This window comes from Ambystoma mexicanum, chromosome 12 (genome assembly GCF_040938575.1).
Source record: "Ambystoma mexicanum isolate Mex_15411 chromosome 12, UKY_AmexF1_1, whole genome shotgun sequence".
Classification (NCBI taxonomy): domain Eukaryota; kingdom Metazoa; phylum Chordata; class Amphibia; order Caudata; family Ambystomatidae; genus Ambystoma; species Ambystoma mexicanum.
In genome coordinates, this window is record NC_090936.1 from 524,585,815 (window position 1) to 524,607,723 (window position 21,909).

A 21,909-nucleotide genomic window follows, 5' to 3' on the forward strand; every position below is an offset into this window, starting at 1 on the left:
GTTAAGAGATTTTAATGTTTGGTCAAATAAAGCAAATCAACGTGACCCAGCACAAACTGGATTTGTGGCTGGTTTAGGTACTGGCGTCAATTTAATTGCATTAAATGCCATAAAACAAGCATATAACAAGAGACAAGCCAGATATTTTGCGTTTGTGGATCTTCACTCCGCTTTTGATTCGGTCTCTAGACCAAAACTTATAGATAAGCTAATCAAAGCGGACTGTCCTTCCACTCTTATTGACATCATTTTTGCCCTCCATTCACAAACCCAGGTCTATGTAAGATTAAACTCTGAGGGTCTTCTATCAGCCCCAGTTCCAATATTCAGAGGGCTGAAAAAGGGGTGCATTTTAGCATCTGCCTTGTTTAATTTTCTCATTAATGATATACGTTGGATTTTCAGCAAGGTAAGGGCTGATGCTCCTTAACTGAATGGTGTAAAAATGTGTGCTCTGTGGTATGCGGATGATCTCGTTTTAGTGTCAAAAACACCCAGTGGCCTAAGCACTCTTCTGTCAGCACTGTGTTCTTACTTTAAAGAAAACGAATTGGTAGTAAGCACTGGTAAAACACAAATTGTCACGTATGTCCCTAAAGGTTTACATAAACACTCGTTGGAATGGCAAATTGAGGGGATCCCCATAAAGATGGTACCAAATTACGTTTATCTAGGCCTTATTTTCGATGGCTGTCCAACACTAGACTCGCACCTCAACAAAATTAAACAGAAGTTAACCACAGCGATCTGCCAAACACGAATAATTGTATCCAAATATGGCAAATTTTCTATCAAAGCTGCCATCACATATTGGAACCAGAATGTTGTAGCAACCATCCTTTATGGCTTAGAAACGTTAATTATTCCCCTAGGGTTTCTTAATGTATTAGAAGCTAAGTTTTGGCGTGCAACTTTACATCTACCACAATTTATCCCTGGTGTGTTGATACGCTATGAACTGGGATTAATTTCTTTAACTGCCCTACATAAGTGGCGTTTATGCGCCTTATTCCGCAAATGCTTGCTATCCATTAGTGTTAATTCTACACTATGTTCCATCTCTAGTTATTTTCTTAACTCCGCAGAAGCATTCCCGAAACACTGGTCCACAAAAATTCTAACAACCATGGTGAATGCTGACATATCACTTGATCTTCTTGTGTTTCAACCATAGCAAGCGAAGAAGAACGTCTATAGGATGGACTTGATTGACACTAGAACTCAGTGCTTAATCTACAAAGACTTTGATTCTACAATTTTTGGTCCCAAGCGTTATAGAGACACTGCTTCCTATCTACGCTTGGCACCATCTGCTGCCATAATGTCAGGTTGGAGCGACATATTCTTTTACATACAGTATCATATACTCATTTACATTGGGTCAGGGGAGACACATATTTAGTATAGAAAGGTTTTGGGAAGTTATTATGGGTTATATTTTTAAACAGCCAATTTTGCCCTTAACCTTCATTGCAGTCTATGGAAAATGCCCCAAGCCAAGATGGAGGTTCTCAGTCTAAATTCTAATTGGCTGGAGATTGTTTATAGGGAGGACAGTGAGCATTCTAAACTGCCTTTCATCGTCTTTGCCCAGCTGAGAGGTCGTGTGCTATGCTGCTCCTGCTTAACTTGTTCAAGGGTGTCAAGTTTCAAGCAGTCGAGCAGCATCTTTGAAAATATAACAGGAGTCGTGTATGAAGTTTGGTGGAGACACAGGACAGGAGTGAGAAATTTCCAATTTTCTGAGAAAAGAAGTTTTCAAGACTCAATCACAAGATAAGTGACTTTCCATGTTTTGATGAACTTTGTAAAAAGGTTATATTAATTTAAAAGGATTGAAATCGCAAATCTGTATCTAAAAACTGAAGCGCGTACGTTTGTTTTCTTTCCTACGTATCATTTCAAACTAGCGCGTGATTTTTTTTCCCGTTACCTTGAGCCTGCGCGTGTGACTCTGCGCGTGTGAGTGAAGCGCGAGCGTGAACTTTGGACTCGCGTTTACTGTTCATATACGCGAGGGTTTTTCTACGTGAGTTTGCGTGTGTATTATATTACGCGTTTCGTATCTGCGCGTGCGCAAGAACAAATCTATGTGGAGCTTCCGCGCGAGCTCTCAGAAGTGTCACGTGATAAAATAAAAGCGCATGTGCTTTTTCCCGCGATTTGGTTTTTGCGCGTATGCATATTTTTTCGTGGGTTGGACTTTAGCGCGAGTGAGTTTTACTCGTGTCTTGGACTTTAGCGCTTGTGCGTCTTACCCGCTATTTGGATTTTCAGCGCGTGTGCGTATTTCCCGCGGTTTGGCTTTTAGCGCGTGTGCTGGATTTTTCCCACGTGAAGATTTCATCGCAAGTTTAAAATTCGTTCCAGAGTAAAAGACACTCTAAAAAGAAAATATAAAAATAAATACAAGAACTTAAAAGAACTTCCTTAAACTTATTTGAAGAACTTTAGACCTTGTTCAAGAATCTTGAGGTTGAGAAGACGAACTACAAAGTGAAATATTACATTCATGGACCTGCTGAGAAGGCTGAATGATCTTTAAGATTCTGGTCAACAAGTAAGGAAGTCTTGTCTGCTTATCACTTCTCTGGGCATTCTGAAGAGAAGTACCAGGTATGGTTTTTTGACTATTTTGGTAAAGGATATAGAGTTTTAAGGTTAGTATAGTAACCCATTGAGTAATGAGGTGTATTACATGTTTATGTTTTAACTACAGGTGAAGAACCAGCGAGTTGATAGCTTCCAGCCTGGTGTTTGTTTATTTGTCCTTTCCCCCTTTCCCCTGGAAGTGAGGTAAACTGAGCGGTTATATATATTATCAGCTCAGAGTGCCACATTTTGGGTGGATTGTCGGGGGTTCAGCAGCTTCCGCAGACACCAGGATCTCAGCCTGACACATAAGAACTGCCATTCTTCGTTTGCGGCTTAATATCTGGCCTACCCGTGAGGTTAAAGCAAGAAGAAAGCAAATTCCCTCTGACCTTAACTGGTGTAGGTTTTGCAAAAATGTAACGATTGTAGAAACTCTCCAACATTTAATATTGGATTGTCCAGCACTCATCACCTTAAGAAGATTGCACTTTGTCAACCATTTTGCGTATTTTGCACTTATTGATCCCAGAAATAGATGGGTTGCCTTGGCAGCCACTGAATGTATGAGTATAAGAATTGCCACTATTATCTTTTTAAAGGCTTTGAACATGGAATGATGAAAAAAAACTGCATTGATTTGTTCATCTTTTTCCCGATAAATTTGTATGTAAAGATTTTATCTATCTGTGAAAACATTTTTGTACATTGTTATAGTATCTTGTGAATTTATATGAATGTCATTCCTATTTGGATTTTATGCTTATGAATTGTTCTATTATATAAATTGAAAAAGTTGATGTAATTTCAACTATATTCAATAAAAAATAAAAAATAATTTTTTTTCAGGAACTATAGTTTTTAATTTTACAGCAATCCTATCGGGCATAGTTAATATCACTTGAGGCGGTCGCTCGCCAGCTGGTCTTTCTCTGTCGAGCCTAACCATGTTATCCCATGTATCTCCTAACCCAGGTACATCATCTACAGTCCTAATCTGTTTCCACAAATCAACTTGCAGGAGTATGGGAAATAATAAATCAATATCACTTAAGGTGAATACCGATGATTGTAAGACCGACTCTATTTCTTTATAGAACCCGGTTGGATTCTTTCTTATATCTGGAATAGATTGCTTTATGGTGTTCACTTCCTGTCTTGAAAACAGGACGTGAACAAACTGTGATACGTAATGTGCAGGAATGTCTACCGCGAGTATTCCTCATGCAGCATCGGCCGCAATCTCAACTTTTGGGACAAATGTCGGAGGGACCTCTCTCATAGGCAACTGAGAAGTAGGTAGCTCAGAACGCTTACTAAGCAACAGAGCCAAATCAAGCGCTAAGGCAGTCGAAGAAGTATCAATCGAAAAGGCTCTCTTATAAACACTCAACAATTCTGCGGGACAACAAATCTTTCTTTTTACACACGCATTCTGCAGGTATTCTACCATAACCTGTATCACTTTCTTTTGCATTTCTAACGTATACTGACCATATGTGTCATATACTTCATCTGGAGTTATCGACATATCCGAAATCCATTTTATCGCATCCTTTATACAAATTTGCGCTTCCTCACCTTTTAATTCACGGTGAGGAGAAAACCGTTTCTGTAAGAACATAGCGCCTAAACTATCAACATCTGCTTCTTCATTCTGTAACTCTTCCAACTCCTTCCTATACACAAAAATCTTCTCGACATGCTCATATACTTTCTCTGCAGTATCTCTGGACAACGCTAAGGCATTCAAATCCCGTAACCCTTGTGAGAGATCTACATTGTTTAATCTATTCCACATTATACTCAAATGAATCCCTAATCCTTCAATAAAAACATTTTTCTCAGGAATACCTTTTAAATTTGAGTGTGGAAAAAAAATCAGCTTGTTCACCCTTCTCCATACAATGTTTAGCCCAAGCAATCGATTCATTCTTTTTATCTGGGGACACAGTATTACAAGTCACAACCCTTGATCCCGCTCCCTGGTCTACTACAAGCGATGCGGAATCACTTGGAAGAAGAAGAGTAGGCACATTCTGAATATCAACAGGTAGAGGCAAGGGGGCAGGCAAAGGAGCGACGGATGGAAGAACAACAGGAAGGACCGGAGGAACTATAGGAGGAGGAATAACAACGGGAAGGGGCAAAGCGCCAGGAGGAGGGACGTATGGGGGTGGCGCGGAGGCAACAGGCCTTCGTTCATGCAGAAGTTTATTAATCAATTCATCTGACGTATGAAAATCTTTTGAAGGGTACATTTTATGCCTAATTGAAACGCTCTGTCCGTGTTCCTAACTGACTCCAATTGTTTGTTTTGATCATATAACCGTGCCTTTTCGACACTTGTCATATGTCGACGCATATGTTTCTCTCTACTCTTTTGTTGCTGCAAAGCTTCTGTTTTCCAACTGTGTAATGGTCAAATGCTGCAGGTCTAGCCTTTTTTCTGTACCAATACAGACTCTAGATATTCTATACAAGGGATTTCAAAGCTACCATTGGTTGGCCACCGAAAATTAGAGTTATGTCTGGTCTGTCTGTGCCAAATGTCATTAAATGCTATACTACCAAAGCCTTTCTTACAGTACATAGTACATGCCAGCGACCCCTCCTGTGGTGCGGGATGGCTATCTTCCAAAGTTTGTCTGTCGCTGCGGAATAATGCCCTAAAGCAGGCAGACAATTTCCCAGGCATATCAGAGTTCTGGTGTTACCTGGTCAAATAATTGTGCTCGCGAGTACAATGCGCCAAATTCAAATTGTCGGGCTTAAATTAAGAATCGGGTCACGATTCACCTGACCAAAGGACTGGGAGGCCCGATCGGGTTACTAAGGACAATTCTAAGGACCCACGTGTCTGGTGATTTCGGCAAATTCACCCACCTCGATATATGGACCCTCGTCAAGACGTCGTCTCGGGCTACAGCTCACCGTTCAGGGATCGGATCGTGCTGTTCTGTCGAGAAATTCACTTCTCGTCCAGAGGGACTGTTTCTGTTGGCACCGTCCGATCCCGGTCCGATAGCTGAGCCAACCTTCAACGAGACAGTCGATCTTGAGGGTCCCTATTCGGGCGCCATCTGTTGAATCAGAAAATACAATTTTAAGGCTTTTACACCATGCAAAGAGAAATACACCGACACGGGCTTGTAAAGATTCCCAGAATCTTTATTGCAATTCTGTACAGTTTACAAAACAAAGTACACAAATAGTTTGGCCGTCAATACATCACAGAGACCACCAGCAGGGTTCAGTGTGAGCAGTGAACAGGAATTGCTAGCTGGACATCAGCGTATTTATACCGTTTCGTTATAACGATGTCCAGCCTCTTACAAGTTAATCATGTACTGGGCTAGGGTCGCGCCAGGTTCGTTCCTAATTTACATATCTCGTGCATGCGGTTTACTTTTTAATACATTCACTAACAAACACTATTATTCTCTAGGTTTAACTTTACACTCTTTACACATTGCTTTAATACAGGTCAAACATGTTTCGCATGTCGTGTTTAGATAGCGTTATTGTTCTTGTATACTTGTAGGTTAACATCGCCAATTCAAGTAATCTCCTGATCCCGAGGTCAACAACATTGATGTTAACCCTAAAATCTGATGGTAATGGGGATAACGGGAGACCCGGGGGAGTAAGTGATAACGATTATTGGAATGCTCACACTCATCGCAGTCAAGAGAGAGAAAGCCTAATAAGAGTGAAAGAGAATCATTACACAAATGTTCACAATCATTACAGTCGAGAGAGAGAATATAACAAAAGTAAATGAGAATAATTATTGGAGTCCTCGTATTCATCTTAGTAAAAAGAGGAATAGTGTAACGTCAATACCAAGAGAAGAGAAAGAGAGCTATTTTGGGAAGACCCCAATATATGATCAATACAGCAAAGTCCTAAGAGGAATACAAAAACAGAACACAACTGAGAAACCAGAGAACAAGTTGGAATTTGTAGGAATTGACCCAGCTAAGGGGAAACGGAGAAACAAGCACTATGAACTGTTTAATAACCCAGAAGGTTGTGAATGAAGTCCATTGGGGAAGAACAGTAGGATCAATCCTTACAGTGAAAGACGAGAGAAGAAACAGGAGTCCAAGACTCTAATAAAGGAAATGTATGAATTGATAAGTGATCACTAGAATAATATCTCAAGATTCTGTATTGAAAAGTGGCTGAGACAAGTGATCGAACCTCGGGAGAAGGGAGCCATTCTCCTGACTTTGAATTTATTTTTTAAATGGTGGTAGCATCAGATGGGTTAGAGTTGGACGGTTTCATTTATAGACATTCACTGACGAGCACTTTAGCTCGTTTTTTTAGGTAGGGATGCCTTGTAGAATAGGGGAAGACCAGCTTAATTCCTATTCTTTAATAAACACCATTTGTAGAATGTCTAATCAGCGTCCTTATCCTCCTTCTGACCTACTGTTAGGGAGAATTCTCAGATATTTGCTAATTCTCTCCACCTTAGAGACCCCCAGCATCTTTGCTGGATTTTGAGGACTCTCATTTTTTAACCTGGAGAGAGTGAGACCCTTTTTCCCACTTTCTCGTGTATTTTAATGTGATTTCTGAGCTTTGTGTTTCTTTTGGTTGTGGAGTCTGACAAACTCCATAGGCATCATCTTTTACATTGTGTCACACAGCACCTTCAGTGCAGTTGCATAGGGAAGTCTGTTAGATTTCCCCAAGGTTTAAATACCTTCTCTGGGATAAACTACTGTTTCCCAGAGCAGTGAAGTGATATTGACTCTACTTACATTTGTAACTTTCTAGACCCAGCACACACCATTTTACAATAGGGTGCTGGAGGGGTTACCTAGTATCCCCTTTGTCTAGCTTCTCATGTAACAATTTTATGTTACCCTTTCCTCACTGAATGGCTGGTGGCAGTGGTTTCGTTTTAACTACTGTGGTGTGCATTTACCGTGGGCTGCAGTAAAGCACCCAAGGGTGCCATTTTTGTCAAAATGGCCCCGGTCGTCTTTTTTTCGCCATTTCTTTGTGGAAAGGTCCTTCTTGAGATTTACTCTGTGCGCCAAACCAGGTTTGGTCCCATTGTTCGCTTTGCCTTTGGCGGGATTCACAAGTGAAGCTGGCCTCTGGCTCCATGGTGTCTGTGGTAGATAGGAAGTGAGGGAGGTGCCCGAAACTCCCTGTGCTTAGTGTCCCAGGAGACGCAAATGCACTCTGTAGCGATTGACCGGCGGACTCTCCGGCAAGGACAGCCACCCTGCTGGCTGACTGACAGCTAGGCCGGAATGATTCGGAGAGAACTGAATAAAAGGCAAGGCTTTTGGCTTGGAAGGCCGAGTCGACCACTGAACGAAGGAACCGAAGAAGAACTTGAAGAGGATGCCTGCTGCAACTCCTGGACCGTTGGTTTGCCCGTTGAAGCCCTGCTGCTGTGCTGAAACTCCAAATTCGTATCGACAGAGAAGCCCCTGCAAGGACTACTTCTCCCCTTGAGTTGGTGGGACCAATCAACTCCAAAGTAAGCCACCTGGAGGTCCTTCTCGGATCTGGTTGAATTTCCACTGAGTTGCTGCTGGAAACCATTTAGCCAGGGAGCGGAACACCAGATTGTGTGCATTGCTTTTAAGCTGGCCTATAGCTTCAGGTAGATCCTCCGGACTCCCAGGAAGCACGTCTGACCGAGCCGGAGCCGGTTGCTAGCGGTGACCGTCCCATTGCATTGCAGGAGTCCCCAGAAGTCCTCCCTCTTGTCCCCACGAATGAATCCCAGGAACAGCGAGATCTGCAGAGCTGCACAGGAACAGAAGTCATCTGCTGCACTTTTTCTTCAATTCAAAGGTACTGTGCTAAGTCTGAGAGAAGTTAACTCTTGCTGTAGAGTTGCTTGCATCTTCTACACTCGCAAGTCTAATGGCTTGTGGCCCTACATTTGATACTTCTTTTCTTCAAAGACTTCTAAAACATTGTGCAAAGACTTTTCTACTTACCTACCAGAAGTGCTTCATCCTATATAAGACTTTTGCCCATTAACTTTGGCCTAGCCTGTTATACTGAATGACTGCTGTGGGGTTCCCAAAGTATTTACCTGCTTAAGAATATTTGTGGTCTCTTGTTACAAAAACCTTTTCCTTTTACTAACTTAACAGTATTCTAAATGCAAACAGTAAGATATTTATTTCCCCAGCACACTAGCTATTGAAGTCACCTGAGGGTGTAGGTTGTGTCTGTGGGCCATCCCAAAAGGGTCTTTACTGATTTAAAAACGTGTACAGTATTGAAGTGTATTTGTGTGTTACTATTATATTGCCTCCTTCTGAAGACGGCTTATTCTAACTAACTGATAAATGAATAATTGTTTATTCAAGAAACCTTGAGTGTAAGTGTTTATTTGAATACTTGTCACTGTGAATCTGTGTAACTCGTACAGCTCATATTGGCCCTCTAGAGATAAGCCTGGCTGCTCAACACGCTACCAAAACTGTGTAGTACATGCTTATACCAAAGGTTGGGTTTCCTATACCTGTAGTCAGTTGTTTAGTGTTCCCAGAGGGTACTGCATACATACTTTACCTAACACCTACCACAGGACTCATTGGGGCCTCCGACCACGCACCCACACTCACTCTCCTGAGACTAAGCCTCGACTGCCCTCCACACTACCTTGATTGGGTTTTGGCTAAACTCTGAGTCTCTATATTCACCATAACTAGGGTGGCCTCCTAAAATCTGCCCACCAGGGTTTATTTTAGAAATCTTTCTCATCACTGGGCCCTTCAGCCTCATGACCCACAGGAAGTTCGGTCCCACAGCAGATCTCCGCTTTTAAACCCTTAGAAAACACAGGTGCACACCCTCAGCCAGAGTCCCACCTAGGCACATGTGGATCTCCCTTTATCAGCCAACCAGCCCAGACCAGCAGTGTCAGTTGTTGGTGCGGGTTTGGATTGGCATTTGGAGTTTGGAGCGCAATACAAGTACTGTGGTGGAGCAGAGACTGTTGAGGGTGCGATGGGTAGGAGAAGTCAGGAGCAGGTGTGGCTGAGTTGCAGGATGTAGTACCATCACGGGGAGGTGATGGGACTAAGGAGTCAGAAGCAACTAGATGAAGTGCTGCTGTACCTAACAAGAGAAGGAACGAACTAACGAACAAACAAGAAGGCTGGCTTGGCAAATGTATGGTAACCGGGAAGGAGGTACGTAGTCCAGACAGGGAGTTCAGAATATAGAAGTACTTTGAATGAGTGACGGCTCCGGGAGCACGCCAGAAGCTCCGGAATGGTCTGGGAATAGAGTGCTAATGGAGATTATTGGCTCCATCTCACAGACCTTCAGAATCATGTTGTACCTACACCTGGTAGAGGGGATGGAGAGTGGTGTCCTGGAGAGGTTCCAAGGGTCAAAATCAGACTCCTGTGAAAGACTTATCACTAGATGGCCAAGGGTAGAGTAATCACCTAAGCCTTTATCTAATTACTCAGCAAGGTGTGGGGGGTCCACCCTGGGATGAGTGGGTAAGGGACTTGGTTGGACACTCTCAATACATTCCCAACTGAAACGTTGACTTCTCTTTTGTACTGAAACCAATAATGACTACAAACACACTTCTGGGGCCTGGTTGTTTGCACATCCCATTGGTGTCTGTGACAGCTAGTAAAGGAAGCACATCAGGAAAAGGCTTTCAGTGACAAGTCTATCTGGCCAAACCAAGGAAGCCACCAGAAGGTTTAGAGAACCTAGAAAGTTAAGGGGACAGATTCACAAAATGGAAATTCAGCCCTAGCTGTCGCAGACTTTAACCAGGGGTAATTAATCTGTTTCAACATAGATCTCATGATCGAAGTTGGTTATCCTTACCAGGAGGACTAGAAAAAACGTTTTGGTGATGTCTTACTATACTTTTTTGTTGAGAGTGAGTCTTTGCAGTCTAACGGACCTACAACAAACCACAGGAATGTTCTCCCTTCTTGGAGAAAGGGCTGGTTCCATAATACTCTTAAGCAGGAATTACTTCCCTTGAATCTAAACTAGGCTTTTTAATGTGGCCCTCATTAAAGGATCCTAAAGATCTAGAGGGGTCTTTAATGCAGAAGTCCCTACCCCTTAAATATCCTACCGCCCTACACTCTCCTGTAGTAGCAGGAATAGACACATGTTTTAACACTGAAGACCTAGGGAAAGAACAAATTGTGTTTTTTCTTGGTCTTGGGCAATTTTCCAGGCTTCAGTGTTGCCTGCTTAGTAAGATGATCCTTGATTGCAGATGGACCTCATACCCCTGAAATAAGTGGCACCTGTAAAGACGACAATCGCTCCTCCTCATTCCCCAGCAAATGTTTGCCTGGTATGTTTCCTTGGACACTTACAGCGTTAAGTGTCAGTCAGAAGAGTTCTAGCTTCTACAGGAAAAGTCTTAAGGGGACCACCAGATAAATTGGTGGATTTCAGAGGACTGTCTCTCCGAACCTCTGGTTTTAAATTGATTTATTTGTATTTTTCTTTCTTCATATAGAGGATAGAACAATGTTCTTTTGATGGCAAAAGAAATTACAATAAATAGCATATCATATTTCATGGGGAAGCAGTGAGCTGCTTACAATGGGAGGAGTTTGAGTGACATTCGGACCAGGTTGTAGTGGGTATTAAATTGAACAGTCGCCAGGGAACAATACATGGGTGGACGTGCATAGATTTAAGATTTTCAACATTAGACATTTTTAAGTGCAGGTAGGTCGTATGGCAGGTTAAGTGAAGTATGTGACCACGATGGTTAAAGTGTTACAGTGGAGGTAGAGAAAGTGAGGGACAGAGGCAGATTAGAGGTGAGGAAACAATGTTGGCTCGAAAGCAGGCAAGTGGTATCTACAACAGTCATACTGGTAAAAAGGGTCTCTGATTCAAGTAGGTTTGGCATTCAATTGAATGGTATGAAGATATTGCTGAGCATTGTGAGGAATCACAACTCCCCCATTGGGACTTCATTCCCCACTTCAATAGAGGCTGCAGAAAACCTCTGGGACATATATAAGGCACTTGCCCTCGCTGCACTCTTGGAACGCTGAGTGACCTCTGAGGTGGTCAGACTTGCTAAAGTCTCAGCAGATGCCAGGGAATCTGAAAATATCTGATGGCCAACCACTAAACTTTGGGATAGCCGGGCCACCCAATTTGAGGCCCACCTCTACTTTGTGGACTGTAGGGTGGAAAGAAATATGGCGTAAATTAATTTGCACCTCAACACTACGCTGTGGGAGCCACCCTTGAGTTTGTGGCTTACCCTATCTAAGGTCAACATTCTTTGCTCTCTAAGATCAAAGACCTTTGAATCAATCTAGTGAGGATACCACTCGGAAGAACAAGCATTCATGATGTACTTCAGCCTGACTAAATGAATCATGGCTTCAAATTACCCCACAGGTTCTGTTTGTGTCTGTGCTACGCCTGTTGCTCTATTGTATACCTGCCATCCTGAAATGCAACTTTCCTGCCTCGCCTCACATTTGTCTCTATTTTTCTCCCTCTCTGTAGGACTGATCTTGTATTTAGAGTTACCCGGGAACTCCTTCGGGTCCCAACAAGCTCTTTGGCAACAGCAATCTGCATACCCTCTAACCTCCAGTCCCTTTTCTCTCGTTACGTGGACAGGCAGAACTTGAACCTGTTAGAAACCAAGCTCAAGTAAGCAATCAACTGCATATATACTGGTTTACTCGTAAGTATCCCCCACAAAACATTCTGAGTAGGTGTGTTCTTTGGGGTGGAGCGGCGGGGGAGGGGGCATTGTCCTTAAAAAATAAACTCTTATTTTAGAAGTTGGTACACAATGGATTACCCTCTTTGCTTTTCTTTGTTCCTAGAAGTAAACGTGATGTTTCTGTTAAAAAGGTGGTTGTCCTTTACTCTTCTTCACCCATTCCAATGTTTTTCCTGATGCTTTATAATGAATATCAAGTGTTAGTTATGACAGAAACTTCTTTCCATCTTTTTCAGGTTGGTGCCGGGGACACGATAACATACTCCTAGTCAGCCAACTCTCCGAATATGCTGCCTTCCTTGGAATGCCGTTGCCCCAGAATCCCAGCATCAAAGAGGCCGGAGGCACAAGCGATGGCTGTTATAGGAAATATTGCCTTCATTATCTCGCCCTGGAGCTTTGTAGGATTGTTTTTACCGCTGGGCAGAAGAACACGTTTCCTGACTATTACTGGATGACCGATGTTCCTCTGCCAGCTCTGCACTCGCATGAGACAGTGTTGTCTCTGCGTGGTTATGGTTTGGGCTGTGTGGTCCGTCCTTGCTTCCTTGTGGGACTGTGCCAATTCCTCCAAAATGTGGGAATACTCCAGAGGAGGACTGGGCTGAGCAGTAGGTGTAGAAACTGCGTCTTGTTTGGTGAAGAGTAGGGAGTTCTTGTTGAATTGAACATTTTACTTGTCCCTGTTATGCATGCCCTCAGTCGTACCTCGCCCATCCATGGAGAAAAGGAACAAGTCAATGAGTTGAATTGCTTTTAACCCAACCCCTCCTTTTCCTACTTAGCTGCAGAGGTATGCTTGCTGATGCTTAGTTTGGGCCTGTTCCCTCTGATTAATCAGAGAGGAGATTGAATACTAGCACCAAACATACCGATTCCCCATACACTGTTCGCATTCACGCACCATGATCTGCACTTGCAGTGGTATAAAATAGGTTAGATTAATAGCTGTCAGGAAATATCCTTTTGCCCTTTCAAACTCTAACCTGTGCTTGGATCCATAGAAAGAGGAAGGCCACTCACTGGCCACAGTGAAATTATTTCCTTCCCCCAACCAACTACAGCTTTCTGGTCCAACTCAGCCTGGGAGAAGAACATGCAGTAACAATTGGCATAGGACCCGATTTCTACCCCGTTTCCACAAAATGCCGATTTAGCGATGGTACAATATAGTTGAGTTCCTAACTGGAAATTGATTATTCCGAACCCTCTTAACCTAATGCTGTCTGGGAATCTGTATTGCCCACCTACATGCAGACCCTATCCCTTTGCCACCATCAGAGGCTCCTTATCCCCTTTCACCACATAGGCCTCTTATTGAGCACATGCTATACAACCCCCACACAAACCCAGGCTTCTCATCTCCTCCCTCAACCTCACACAGGATCCTTGCATTCATCTCCCAGTATTCTTCCTCACCACACTCTAGCTCTTCGTTCCCTCCCCCTCCTATTCTTTGTTATGTACCAGGCCGCTTTTATTCCCCATATCCTTCATCCAAGCATGAACTAGGCTTTTTACTTTCTTGCCTTCCTCATGTTGCCCCTCCTCCCAATTCCAATAAAACCAAAGAGGGCATGTTTGCAAGCTAAGCAGGGTTCATGTGTTTGCCACATCCCTTTCACAAGGTGCTTCTTTCTCCCTTTTGAAGATCGTAATTGTTGATGGAAAGCCTTGAATCATGTTCGTGGAAAGGAAATGCCCTTTTCTTGATCTTTTGGTGACCATATAGTCACTGTGTATTGCACAAATGTATTCCTGATAGATACCCACGTGATGCTCTGTGATCGCAGCAAGTATTGACGGTGTATGTTCTCCGGCTGAAAAACGGCGCCCGCTTATGGCCACTGTGTTTATTTAGCACTTTAATATTTTCTACAGATTTCTTGGTGCGGAAGTGGTGACATCTTGTCACATCATCTGTTTTGTCCAACTGAACTTTGATATGGTGCCGTTTTCTCTTAAAACAGGCTTGCATTGGAGAAAGTATCTCAACAGAACATTTTATTTTCCTATCACTTTTAAAATAAAAATAACAACAACGATGTAATCTGACATTTTAAGTTTTCTTTAGCACATGAAATAGCATTTTCTGCTGCAAAGTGTCCGCCCATTTTCTCTACTTAGCTTTCGCCCGTTTCATCTGCAGATCTTGTGTCCATCCCACCTGCATAGATCATCTACATATCTTCTCTGATTTTCCACTGCATAGCTTCTAAGCTTCTACACGTTTCCTTTGCTAGCGTTTACCCATAGTACTCATGTCCTCTGTATTGCTACTATCAATTTCCTCTGCATATCATCTTCCTACTTCCTCCTTCAGGACTGCTGTCCATATCCTCCTGCATATCGTCTGCCCACTTCTTCCTTCAGGACTGCTGTCCCTGTCCACCTGCATATAGTCTGCCCACTTCCTCCTTCAGGACTGATGTCCATGCCCTCCTGCATATCGTCTGCCACCTTCCTCCTTCAGGACTGCTGTCCATGCCCTCCTGCATATCCTTGGCCCCCTCGTTCAGGACTGCTGTCCATACCCTCCTGCATATCATCTGCCCACGTCCTCCTTTAGGACTGCTGTCCATGCCCTCCTGCATATCGTCTGCCCCTTTCCTCCTTCAGGACTGCTCTCCATGTCCTCTTGTATATAATCTGCCCATTTCCACCTGCACAGCGTCTGCTCATTTTCATTAAATAGTGCCCATCTCTTATCTCTGCATAGCTTTCTCTGCACCACTTTTGCCTGATTTTTACTGTGCATAACTTATTTTGCATACCTTCTTCCTTTGTGACTCCTCCATAACTTTTTCATTTAGTCCACATAGCTTCTGCGCAGATTCTTGACATTTTCTGTGCGTTTCTTCTGCCTCTCACTTCAACTTAAGCATAGTCTACCTATTTCCTTTGCGTAGATTTTGCTTGTTTCCACATTGCATGGCTTCTGCTAATTTCCTCTCCAGAGGTTGTTTCCTGTGTACAAGTGTTGTCCCTTCTCGCACCCCTTCTGTTTCAGTGCGCCATCAAATCTCGAGGACCTATGGGATTGTTGTGCAATGGACGGAGAGCCGTAATTTTGGACATGATGTGGCCCATTAATCAGTTGTCCTGAATCCACTGGCAAACTGTTAGTCTCTGCAAGGTTAATGAGGACACCTTCGATCAATCACCTCCAGTTATTTACCTTCTTGAAAGTGACAATTCCTAGGGCGGCACGGCACCCAAGACTGCTGCAGGTGCTGCAGACAATACTCATTATCTTTTGGGTCTTTTCTCAGCTAGTGATTGGTGGCTGAATGCCAGTCCTTCCTGCTGGCAGTGCCTTCATATGAAAGTACATGTATCCTAAGGTTGTGTTTTAACTAATGGAGACATTGAGGACAACAGTGGCTACTTCGATGAGCACAGTCTCTGGGAAGCCCGGCCAGGGTGTATTTTGCTGCTACTATATTTAGCTTGCCATGTCCAGATCCTTATCTTCTAATTTAGCAATTTGCACACTTCTTTGCAGCTTTCTCTTTGGGTAGGAAGAGGAGTGAAAGGTGACACATGGATTACTTCTGCCTTCACCCCTCTCATTGCTGTGTTATCAACCTACTGCTCTCATTGTACATGTCTTAATTTTTTTTAGCCACAATTAAAGAAATGTTTCTAAATTTACATTTTTATAGTGTATTGTAAATAAAAGAAAAGAATGTATGATGACAATGGTGGTAGTGTCAGTGTTTTTGTTATTGTTGATAGTTTCCCAGAATCCGTCTGCCACAAAGACGAAATGCATTTTAGGTGGGTGTGGAGGGTACTGTCCTAGGTCGGCTGCACTAGATCCACTCCCTTTTAAAATGTTCCAAGGTTACATAAAAGCAACATTTCAGAGAACATATTTTCTTTTTAAATGTGTATAGCTTCATAATTCAAAAATGCTGAAGCTAGACCTTTCCTTATGCAAGACGAGAACAGACCTTTTACAGCCAATTGTTGTGGGATGTCTAAGCATTGTCATGATCTCGATCCCAAGGGCTTGAGGACTTACAATATGGCAGCTGTAATGCACTGAGTTAAAACAGTAATGCTAATTTTATAAAAAAACAAAAGACCCGGTATGAATGGATAACTAGTCCAGCATACATCTCCTGAAAATAATTAAGGGTAATGGTAAGAAGCTGAGTGCAAATGGAGGGAGTCACCAGGCTCTAGGTTAGTCTGCTAGTGTCATTACCCTAGGTTAAAGTTCAGGAGCAGGTTTGACAAAATGTTCTAGCAAAAGGCAATGGGGCTCATAATAAGTTTAGAGGTGAGTACGGCAGGAATTCCATCAGATGGAATTACTGTTACCGCCCTGGTGTCAGGCAGAATTACTGCCAGATTATAGATGGACAGGAGCGTGCACAAGCCATCGACGTTAACCGTAGTTATGTCCGGTGGAATTACTGCCAAAAATGAACTTCGAACTGTAAATCCACCAATTTTCGTGGGAATTACCATTCTCCAGCATATGGTCTGGCATGGATTCACATGCTCGTGAATATTCCCTGTCGTCAGGCCGGGAATCCTAGGTAAAAGAAAAAAGTTTCACTTTCACTTAACTGTATTTCTACTCTAAACCAATCATTCAACTCTGGGTCATACTGCCCCCAGCCAATGACTGCCCTCTCCCTAAGCCCCTCCTCTGGCAGCCATCTTCAGATTGTTACCGCACGTTCAAGTGTTGGGAGTCCTCGTGTTTTGCTCTGTAAGCTATTCTACATTTTCGCGCTTTTTTGATAAAAAGTTATATTTTTTGTCAGAGCCTGTGTGCTCTTTCGCTCCTTCGGCCGAAAAGTGGGGACCTGTTTGTCGGTGAATTTCAACACCCCTCAAGGGCAAGAATTGTCAAAGTTCATTGAAGATTCCAGAAGGCCATTGAGTCTACTCTGCACTCCGGACCATGTCGAAGGAGAAGAGAGAAGGAAGCTCCCTTTTCAAGCTCTGCACCAACTGCGGAATGTGTTTGTAGAGGACATACTCCTCTACTGTCTCCATCTGGATCACAGGGAAGTGGATTGTGAAATCTGCCTCGGGTTCTCCAAGCAAACCGTGAAGGATTGTCACAGTAGGCTGGCAGCGTGGCTTGGCGGCAATGCCTCTGCCCTGTCTGACAAGCATGGGCATGCCTCACCCAGGACCGGCCAGTCCGAGCAGCAGGCTTCGAAGTCCTTTGAGGGCGTGCCATCCATGGGGTCCCAAGACGTGGCCAAGCACGACGAGACTGTTTCCATCGGAGTCGCCGCACAAGCGGGTCCAGCAAAGGGCAGGGCGCGCTCATCTTCACCATCTGCGTCCATCTCCAGCCATTGCTCCAGCTCCTCCTCAAAGAGGAAATCGGCTAACCCAGCGAAGCTGCTGGAAAAGCCTGAGAAGATGAAGGCGCAGGAAAAGGTGACCGAACTGCCCCAGGCGGCCCAAGTGAAGTCAATTCCGACGATCGAGTTGGTGGCGGCCGCCCTCTCGAAGGCCAAAGGGGGTGACCCAGTCAAGGTAGCCCCGGCGGTGCCCAGAGTATCCCTGCCCCCGAGGCAGGAGACCTCGGCCAAGCGGGTGCAGAAGACACCGGAGAAGATGATGCCATCCCTAAGCCCAAAAACGACCACTCAGGGTGCAAAAAAGGGTGTAAGGAGGAGGCCTCAACCGGGCTCCAGGGCACGGATATTTCTTCCTCGATTCAGGAGGACATGGGGAATGACGACGGCGGAAATGCTGAGGGTGCCAACAATGGTGCAGGGCCCAGTAGGCCTACCGCTGACACCTCTGAGGGATGTATCGCTGACATCCTTTTGACCCTACACACCCTGGTGTTGGAGATTCAGAAAAGGATGCTGGTGACACCACCAGCACTGGTGGTCCCGGACCAGCCTCTGGCAAAAAAGAGGAAGCGGCACCCTATACTACCGCATTAACCGCCACATGTGCCCATCCCCCCGAGGGACACTGGGACAGACACAGCAACTACGGACACGGACGAAGACATGACCACAGCGGGAGGTTCTACGTAGCCAAGGGCTTCTCCCCCGGACACGGTGATATTGTTCCATTTCATGGTCTCAAGATCGTACAAGCTCTTCCAACTGATGCCAGAAGAGACCAAGAATCAAGGTTTCTTATACCAACGACCCGAGGCCAAGAGGAAGACCATCTTGGCGGTGCCTCTCCTGGACAACGTTTGGGAGGAGGGCCTAGCTTTGATGAGAAATCCGACCACAAGGGATAGGCTTGAGAAAAGTACCAGGTGTCTGAGTGCCTACGTTTGCTGCTTTCCCCGGACTCTGTGGTTTCGGCAGCAGTGAGAAAGAAGTTGTCTAACCCCTCGTTTTCATCTTCCGTGCCACCAGATAGCAAGGGGAAGAAATAAAATGCCATGGAAAGAAAGGTCATCTACTCAGTGGCATCAACAGTCAAGGCAGCTAACACACTTGCGATCCTGGCCAGATACGACAGAGAGCTGTGGTATAAGATGGCCCTGGTGCTGGATTTTCTACCAGATGACAAGTGAGTTGAGGCGCTTTCCATCCTCCAGGAGGGGGAGGTGGCATCGTACCATGCCATCACTGTGCCCCTGGACGTCGCAGACACAGGGTTCGGGCAGATGGGAACAGTGTCTTCCGTCGTCGTGGCTGAATGCCACCAACTTCTATCAGGGTCCTGGAAATGCCCTTCAACAGCGACAACCTCTTTGGCAAGGCCATCGAGTCATTGTAAGCCATTAAGACTGACACGGAGATGGGCCGTGCCCTGGGCACTCTTCAGCAACACTGCCTTTCCATTTGTGCCTCCGGTAGGAAGTCCGGCAAACCGCCGAAAGGTTTCGGCGGAGGGTCCTCTTCGTACCATCAACTCTCCCGGTCCATGACCCAGGATGCCTACAGATGCTGTTTCAAGGCTTTTGGTGGATGTGGCCGGCGTCATCGTCGCTTCCAAACCGTGGCACGCAGGGCCCTAAGGGAAATTGAACCGACCAGGTCAACGGGCCCTCACCCATGCACCCCGGTGGGAGACCGGCTGGCGGGCTTCGTCAGCGAGTGGAAGAATATCTCCACTGACTGATCGGTGCTGGACGCTCTCGCTCACGGACACTCTAGAGTTCCAGCAAAAGTATCCGCGGATACCTCCAGTGGCCCGGCAAGAGCAGCACATCCCTCAGCTCCTGCAGGAGATACGGGCCATGATAAGGAAAGGGGTGAAGGAGCTGGTTCCAATGCAACTCTGCGGCTCATGAGTCTACTCCAGATACTTCTTGGTAAAGAAGACTGGGGGCTGGAGGCCCATTCTAGACCTGCAGCATCTTCACAAATACCTCAAGTCCCAGAAATTCAGGATGGTCACATTGCAGCACGTGCACGGCCAACTGGAAGAAGGAGACTTCTTGACAACGCTGGATCTGGAGGACGCTTACTTCCACGTCCCCATTCATTAGAAGCATCGGAAGTTCCTGCTCTTCGCAGTGCAGGGAAGGCACTATCAATTAAAGGCCCTCCACTTTGGACTGAAGTCGGCGCCCAGGGTGTTTACGAAGTGCCTGGCACCAGTGGCGGCACATCTTGTCTTCAGGGGATACAAGTGTATCTGTACCTCGACGACTGGCTCATCTGGGCCAAGTCAAGGGAACTGGCTGTCGAACACATGGAGAGGACGGTCCGGCTTCTGACGGATATGGGGTTCTCAGTCCACTATCAAAAGTTCTGCTTGATACCATTGCAGAACGCGCTGTTCCTGGGGGCCAGACTCAACACGGTCTCCTGCCTGGCGGCACCCTCAGAGGGGCGGATAGTGACCCTGCTCGGCAAGTTGCAATGGCTGTTGGCACTGAAGAGCACCACAGCAGTCCATCAAGTCGCTGCTCGGCATGATGTCGTGCATCTACCTGATCCAGCTCTGCAGGTTGCGGATGCGACCCCTTCAGAAGTTCATGGATGCTCGCTGGATCCAGGTGTCCGGAAGCTTTGCAGACAATATTGTTTCTTGACGAGGAGTTCTGTTGAGTGATAATGTGGTGGAGCGTATGCTCCAACATCGCCGGGAGACACAGGTTTTCAGCGCCCCTCGTACCAGGAGACAGTCACCATGGATGCTTCCCTGGAGGGTTGGGTAGCCCATACCGGATGTCTCCACGCCAGAGGCCTGTGGCTGCCGGAGGAGAGGAATCTCCACATCAATATCGTGGTGCTGCGGGCAGTGTTTTGGGCCCACAAGTCATTCCTTCCATCCCTCAAGGGCAAAGAGGCGAGGGTATTCAGACAACAGCACCACAATGTTCTACATCGGAAAGCAGGGGGGCACCAGATCCCCAGAGCTCTCCAGAGAAGCGCAGGTCTTGTGGCACTGGGCCATCACCAAAGAGATGTTCCTCATCCCCTTTGACATGGCGGGAGTCAAGAACACCATCGCTGACTCCCTCAGCAGAGAACTGCGATCCTGCCATGAGTGGGAGCTTCGATAGGATCAGGTGGACCGCCTCTTGCGCAAATGGGATCAAAACCCAGATCGATCTGTTTGCGACGGCGATGAACTCCAAATGCCTGAAGTTGGCCAGCAGGTTCAGCCAGCTGAGGAGCATGGGGGACACGTTCTCCTTCCCGTGGGAAGGTCTGTTCCTATACGCGTTCCCTCCATTGCCTCTCATGCTGCGTGTCATCAATCAATTGAAACAGTACCGATGCAGGATGATCCTCGCCGCCCTGGCGAGGCTGAGCAACATTTGGTACCCAGTCCTTCTCAGCCTGTCAACGTCGCCTCCAGTCAAGCTGCCAGTGGTCATGGATCTGCTCACCAGAGAAGGAGGCGCAATCCTTCATCACGATGCAGGATCGCTGAACCTGAGGGCATGGCTCGAGCAGCCTTAAGAGTTTGGAGGGTACGAATTGCCGGCAGACTTCAGGGCCAGATCGCCATTGCCTCTTAAGTGCTACGGGCACAAATGGAAGTGATTTGCCACATGGTGCCGGGCGTAGAAGATCAACCCTCTGAGGGTCCCACCCCACAGATTCTTACGTGCTTCTTGTCCTTGGCCAAGACTGGGCTGGCACACGCCTTAATCAAGGTGCATCTGGCGGCTATCTCCCTCTACACCAGGTTTCCAGGACGATCTTCCCTTTGGTCCCACCGTCTCATCATGGAGTTCCTCATAGGACTGTTTCAATTGTTCCCACCGGTGAAGGCGCCTGTCCCGGCGTGGGAACTGAACGTGGTACGGACGAGGCTCATGGGGGCTCACTTCGAGCCTATGCATCAGGCCCCTCTCAAGTTCCTCTCATGGAAAACGGCTTTCCTAATGGCCATCACCTCTGCCAGGAGGATAGGTGAGATCCAGGCCCTTTCCTGCAAACGGCCATATCTGACTGTTCACGAAACGAGGGTGGTGCTGTGGATGCACCCCTCATTCATGCCAAAGGTTCTTTCGGAATTCCACCTCAACAAACCTTTGGTGTTGCCTGTGTTCTTTCCGAACCCTTCGTCACCGGCTGAGAGGACTTTGCATTCGCTGGACGTTGCTTGTTCCCTGAAGTTCTATGTGGCACGCACAGAGTTTTCGGAAGACGTCTCAACTG

At 45.7% G+C, this 21,909-nt stretch overlaps 1 protein-coding gene across 1 annotated transcript in view; it reads left to right on the forward strand.

Moving 5' to 3' along the window:
* The window catches only part of PATL1 (PAT1 homolog 1, processing body mRNA decay factor), a 706,345-nt gene extending 690,309 nt beyond the window's left edge, over window positions 1-16,036 (forward strand). Inside the window, exons 18-19 of the mRNA XM_069628825.1 lie at window positions 12,109-12,258; window positions 12,571-16,036. Coding sequence (XP_069484926.1) covers window positions 12,109-12,258; window positions 12,571-12,592 — 172 coding nt within the window. The 3' untranslated portion in view covers window positions 12,593-16,036. The remainder of the gene's footprint in view (window positions 1-12,108; window positions 12,259-12,570) is intronic.
* Window positions 16,037-21,909: the final 5,873 nt, after the last annotated feature.